Source organism: Silene latifolia, chromosome 7 (assembly GCF_048544455.1).
Source record: "Silene latifolia isolate original U9 population chromosome 7, ASM4854445v1, whole genome shotgun sequence".
NCBI lineage: Eukaryota > Viridiplantae > Streptophyta > Magnoliopsida > Caryophyllales > Caryophyllaceae > Silene > Silene latifolia.
In genome coordinates, this window is record NC_133532.1 from 25,391,029 (window position 1) to 25,398,197 (window position 7,169).

Consider the following 7,169-nt stretch of genomic DNA (forward strand, 5'->3'; position numbering starts at 1 on the left):
TTAAAATATGTTTTTTTAAGAAAAAATAATCCTCTCAGATCTGTATAGAAAGCCGTTCATCACCGAGGATTTATGTACTTGGAGCAAAAATTCTGGCAATTTAACTAAGTCGATCTTGGTTAAAACGAATGAAATTCTGGCAATTTAACTAAGTCGATCTTGGTTAAACCCGTGCAAAATTTAACAATAGAAATGCAAAAACAAATATACATCAAAAAACATTCATTCTGGCCCAGATACATACCCGTGCAATTTTGCACGGGTTTAAAACTAGTTATATATATAGGTTAACATATCAATAAAAACTAATCAGAATTTATAATAATCATTCAATAAAATTATGATTCACCATACATAAACATGTACATAGACAATAATAAAGCTAAAAATAAACTAATTAGAAATTAAACTTGAAGAGGCAGTTGAAAACGACAAAGAGGACAAACATGACTACTACTGAGCCATTCGACAATACAATCCTCATGAAACTCGTGCTTACACGGCATCCTAACCACCTTCCCTTGCTTCTCCAAAAACCCTTCTAAACACACAACACAATTATCCTCCTTGGTCGCCGTGTCCACCCTCTCAAGCTCATCAACAGCTGACTTGGCACTTGGCAGCAGGGTTAGTCCTCATCGTGTACTCGACATACTCGTCCACATAAAGCAGTTCAGCAGCCCGTGCACCTAACAAGGTCGCCTCTAGCTCTTGAGCGCTTGTACAACGTATATTAGCAAATGGAGATGAATTCGTCGATGATATTAGCAATGCAATCAGGGCAGTAGGGAGAAATAGGGTTTGACGATGTACTACTTATGGTTGATCTAAGAATCGTTCTCGTATCTTGGTATACTATAACTGGAATATCTTCGTATACCACTCGAAGATATATACGATCGTATAACGATTCTGGAAATATGGCCAGATCATTGTGCTCGCATGCAATTAACGCCATTTTTTATGTAATTAATTAATTAATTAAGAGTTAGATACTTGGTAGAAATTGATGATGATTAAGGTTTTATTTTAATTTGTTGTTGTTGTTTATATGTAGGGTATGTATGTGAATTTATGATGGGAAGAGTAGTATGGGTTGTGTTGGTATTTATAAAGGGGTTGATTTCTTGAGGAATAAGTGACCGACCTCGACTTATGGAATTTGGAAATAAGCAAAAAATCAGAAAGTGATCAAGTGTTATTTTATGGAAAGTTTGCAAAGTAGTATGGTAGATGGTACTAGATTATATTACTTTTTCGAAAAATAAATAAATAGAACTCTTGTACTCCGTATAGTTATCTATTTATCTGTCTCGGTTATCTATTTATCTGTTTATCTACGATTATATTACTTTCTTTGTCTCGGTTATCTATTTATCTTTAATTAATACATACTTATGGGACGATGTCCTATATATTACCTAACGCCTTGGCTCAAAAAATCAGGATTTCACAAAATAAAAAATCAAAATTTAAAGGGTAGAAGACGATAACCGTGAGCTAAAATTAGTAGTCCGTACCTGATTAGGAATACCAACTGAAATAGGAATACCAACTAAAATCAGGGACTTTCCTAAACCCAAAATACTTCCTGCTGTATATTTATACTTGAATTTGAGATTCAGTACTCAGTAGAGGGTGTTTAAAGGCGATGTCGAAACGTGCGTGTGGAATTGTAGCACATCGAATACCAATAGATTTGGTCGTTGATATACTGGTTTGGTTACCGGCTAAATCGGTCTTACGATTCAAGTGCGTATGCAAAGAGTGGTACAATCTTATCAACAATAACCCCCTTTTCCCTAAACTCCATCTTAACAAATCCCTCGAACTCAACTCGCAACACAACAACTGTATCCTATACTGGACTACTAGTATCCTTTGTGTGGTCGATAATCTTTATGATCATCCTCCCCCTGTTAAAGTGACCAAATTGAATTGGCCTATTACCATTGAAGACGACGACTGTATTCGTCAAGTAGGTTCTTGCAATGGCTTGGTTTGCTTTAATGTTACCGCCATGCCTTCTAATAGGATTAGGAGTTTCCTTATATGCAACCTTACAACGCGTACTTTCAAATCAATCTTTCCTCCCTCGGAGAAGATACGGGAGCATTGGTTGGCTGATGACAGCGTATTATATAGTTTTAGTTATGATAGTCAACACGACGACTATAAGATCGTAGTGACTAGACGTTATTGGACGGAAGATGACAGAGACGGCCATATATTTATATACAGCTTGAAGACTAACTTATGGACCTCTTCTTATTCCCCCCTTACTCGAATTTCAACCGAGGGACGTTGGTCAAACATATGCCAAGCAATATTCGGACACAATATGTTACACTATCTTGTTTCATTTGAAACGACAAAAGGCTTCATCCAAGACAATAGAATTGCTCGTTTTGATGTCGCTGATGAGAAATGGACAGACGATCTAAGTTTACCAAATCAAGTGAAGAGTATTTTACGGCTTGGAAAGTTGGATGGACGGTTATACGTACATGACTCGGCAATTATTTGGGTGATGGAAGAAGATGGTTCATGGAACAAGATGTTTCAACTTCCTAAAGATTTAGACTCGCATCATCTAATTGCTTGTTCCAAGGACGGACGACAACGTTTATTGCTTCAAGATTATAATGGTCATGGGAGTGTTCTCAAATGGTATGATCAACAAAATAACAAAAGGATACCCTTAAAACTAAAGCCACCGCCTCAAGATAGATCTGCAGTTATGCTCTGTACTGCAAGCCTAATTCGGATTCCAGGATGCTCCTTAACAAAGTTGCAGGAAATGAAGGAGTAAGGAGTTCAGTGTTGCAGTTTACTCGTTTACTTATTTGTACTCTTTCCGTCTCAGTTATTTTTTTACCTTTTATATTCATTGTGAGAGACATTTTAGTAAAACGTGAACAAGCAAGTGATTGAGACGCAAAAGGCTACTTGATTGTATTAGAAATCTCGTTTGATTACTTGATATACTATGGAGTATAATGAAACTGTTTGCTTTAAAAATTCCAAGGTTTTGAGAGCTGTTGGACTCAATCATGTATATATTTTCCGAAATTGCCCTTCTCACTTTTTTCTTCCTCTTTCACTGATATAGTGATATTATTATACGAGTAATTGTCTGAGTTGTTACACAATTTATGCATCACTTACCTATTCCTCAATACTAATTAGAGTTTGCCACAATAATATGAAATTCAATGCCCAATGACGGAAATCTATTTGCAGTTATCAATTGCATCTGCATGGATGTCAATCACCATTAGCCTTTATGCTGCAGCCATTTTAATTAGTTGATTAGTGTCGAAGGGGAAAATGGAAAACGTTTGCTATAGCTAGGAATTTAACCTGGAATCTCATGTGGCTGGATTTGTCGATGTGTTGCTACAGTTCTGTTGTTTATCTTTGTACAAAACACAAAAAACGATACTGTAAATCAAACTGTAATGGTAAATCTTCCGTTTCAATGCTATTAATCAGAGGTAGGGACGAAACCAGGAATTGAAGCTAAGGTACGAAAATTTTTAGAAAGCCGTATTAGATATTGAGTATGCACGAAACAGGAATTGACAATAATAAACCACACCGAATCGACTTCGTTTTCCTAATAGAATAATTCGACCCTATATTAGTGTCAGGGTTATACCGAATTTTCTATTGAGAAAAGACGTGTCCTCTGTAATCTGGCACAAGAATCAGAGAAGTAATATAGAAAGTAATATAGAAGAATTTTGTGTAGATCGTTATAATTTCTTAGATGCAAAAGATGGATTGTTTTCCTGTCACTTTTCCATCTTATCCCTTGGCTATATATATAGGCAAGATCGGGAAATAGGGAAATGAATGTCCGAACAATTGCAACTGTTGGATTTTCCAAAATAATTAATTATTGCTGCGTGAATTTAATTTCCGCACCCCCTCATAGTTATTCGAACGAAAACTATACTGTAATTCCGTAAATAATTATACAAGTGTACACTCCGAACTTCCCGAACTCACATTATATTATTTAGAAATTACCCATCTTTGAAACAACCTTAGTTACGCCAAAATGAACAGGTAATTACTCTTGAATCACCAACAAGCCGAACTAGTAACTTAACATAGGTCATGTTTGGTAAACAACGGATTAATTTCAGCATAAGCAGATTGCAAAAGCAATTATAAATGACAGATTTTATCAGAAGGTTTGACTAGCATATTATAATTAGCAGAACTAATTTGAGTGTTTGGTAATTGGCAGATTACGATTAGTAGATTGTTATTAGTTTTCTTTGTAAAATGGAGAAAAATTTCTTATTTTACAATATGTTAACCAATATGCTGGGGTAAGCAGCATATTGACCCAAAATATGTTGTTTCAATACGCTGTTTACCAAACACTAAAATTAGCATATTGATTGGTCAAACATGCTAAAACTCTGGAATATGCTAAAAATTGGTCAATATGTCATTTACCAAACAGCGCCATAAACTACTAAAAAGATTGAAAATTTAAGTAAAAATAAATAAAAATTCACTACCCGGGGTTGATCGCTCCTGGTTGGCCCCCTCATTTTGCTACTAATGGTAGAATTGAAGTTTACCAATGAATTCTGAGATACCCATCTTCCTGCAATAGAGTTTCCTGTAATTTTGCAATTCTTAGCAACGTTTGATCATTGAACTAGTAAATTTTACCATTTGAGAGCGAAAAGGCAGATGGCTCAAAGCTTAGGCTAGAATGCCAAGTTCAAGCACGCTATGAGCAAGCTTAGGCTAGAATGCCAAGAGTCATAATTAATCTTTGGACTAATAGAATTGTCAGGATCGGAAGTTAGAATCGGATAATCGGATAACTTTATCGAGTGGATAATATAAACCGGGAGGATGAGACTTTTGGGATTTCCAGGGCTGTTTGGAAGCTGAATTTGTGAGGGGTAAACATGTGAAAAATATGATCAAAGTTTCTGACGTTTTCTTTGTTGTGTTCTGCTTATTAGACTGTTTTAAATAGTTATAAAATCGCCCATGCAAAGGACACATCAAGCTACCTACAAGGGTTGCGGAGTAGGGTTGTCGGGAAGGAAGTACAAGTGGACGGTGGGAAGATGCATTCAACTCTATAGGGCTCTGCTATGAAGGATGTATCAGAAGCTATAAAATCCTTCAATGGCAAAGCGTATGGTGCACCCAAACAAAAGGCTACCGTAGCTTGGTGTCAACAAGGTGTTGATCAAAACCCGTTGCCTAAGTGGCCAAGTACATAATATCAGCTTTCATTGTTCAAAAAAATTGCTATAGCCACGAGTTGAACCTGGAATCCTTTAAAACTCAACAGATTTGCCAATGTGCTACTACAGCTTTGTTGTTATATGAGTAAATTATCAATTACACCCACGTCAAATACACATTTTTACATTTACTCCCACGTCAAATTTTTTTATTAAATTACACCCAAGTTAATAGCTCAGTTTACAAATTGCACCCAATATCGGAATCCGGCCAAATTTCCGTCAATTTTCAAATTTTCAGGGTAAAATATAAATTTTTGGACGATTTTGCCCTCCTTCATTCCTTTAAGCTGATTCTTTTTACCTCCTTCTTCATTGCCTCTTCATCCTTCTTGTCTCTCTTCCCTAATTTTATTTCCCTTCATTGTGTTCATCATCTCAAGGTAAGTCATTACACCCAATGAAGGGAATTTGCCTTGAATAAAGAGTGCCTTGAATAAAGAGTTTTACACCCACGTAAAAATTGCCTTGAATAAAAATAAAGAAATTGCACCCCAAGCCATCTTCTCTACTCCGTCTGAAATTCCCCAACCGGCGTCAACAAACCAGGCTATGTCCCACTACTCCCACTCACAGCCCCAACCGCAGCATTTTAATCCATGAATAAAGAGTTTTATCCATATCTGCTAACTTGCGTACAACATCCAAGTGTTAGATACACAAATACTGAAGAGGCAAATACATAGCCGTTGATTAATTTTTCTTCAAAGTGATTAGTTGTATCTCGCTAACTTCATTGCGTGCTTCCCGAACCATCATGATTAATTGTTCTTTAGTGAATAGTTTAATTAGGTTTTCATTTGGTTCTTCATCTTCTTCAATTGCTTGATTATTATGACGGATATTGAGGGAAATATTTGGGGAAAATTGAGGAAAAATTAGGGAGAAATTAGGTTGAGAAGAGGAAATTGGGGAAGTAACTCAAAGTCACAAAATCAGACTAATAGACTCGGGGGCAAAATTGTCATTTCATATATTTTTTCGCCGGAAAATGGGGTTGGGTGCAATTTATAATCTGAGCTATTAATTTGGGTGTAATTTAAAAAAAAAATTTGACGTGGGAGTAAATGTAAAAATGTGTATTTGACGTGGGTGTAATTGATAATTTACTCTTGTTATATTAAAGGAAACAAATCACATATAGAATCCTATATTCCTACCATTGCATAAGAAAACATGACAAATTTGGAAGTCTTAGGACTCGTTTTTTCTTTAAATAAATTACTCCGTAATACTCCCTCTGTCCCGGTCATTTGTTGTCCCTTTCCATTTTGGGGTGTCTCAGTCATTTGTTGTCCTTTCTATTTTAAGAATGAATTTGATGAGTAATTTGATCATTCACACTCAATTTATTCCACTTGTTATTTAGTAATCGGCCACCTCCCATTTCCTTGGTCTTTATGCCAAAACCAAAGGACAACAAATGACCGGGACGGAGGGAGTAATTTTTATTCCCTCAGTAATGCTTTGGAGTGTTTGGACCGATAAAATGGTCAACATCGGTGGGTAGAGTCGGATAATAGATTCGTAAATTTTTAAAGTGACGGTAAAATACACTTATATTTAAAATATGTTAATAAAATCTTGTGATAAGGGGTTAGATCAGTAAAATTGGACTATAATTAGCCTCCTCGTTTTGCCACTAATTGTAAAATTGTAATCTTCCATCAATACAATTTCGTTAAGTGGACCCACTACTACAGATACAGGCTATAACAACGGTTGAAAACCGTTGTTATATAAAAAAGCGGACGTTGTTAAAGCGTCCGTTGTAAAAGGTTTTAAAAACGGTTGGTTTTCTTAAGGAACCCGTTGTTAAAACTATTAACAACGGTTTTAAGTATAAAAACCCGTTGTGGAAAGTGTGACTCAATTTTGGGG

At 35.9% G+C, this 7,169-nt stretch overlaps 1 protein-coding gene across 1 annotated transcript; it reads left to right on the forward strand.

Moving 5' to 3' along the window:
• The first annotated feature begins 1,651 nt into the window (after window positions 1-1,651).
• LOC141589898 (F-box protein CPR1-like) lies at window positions 1,652-2,812 on the forward strand. Its single transcript, XM_074410519.1, has one exon. It carries the CDS (start codon window positions 1,652-1,654, stop codon window positions 2,810-2,812), a length of 1,161 nt encoding a protein of 386 aa, XP_074266620.1.
• The last annotated feature ends 4,357 nt before the right edge of the window (window positions 2,813-7,169 follow it).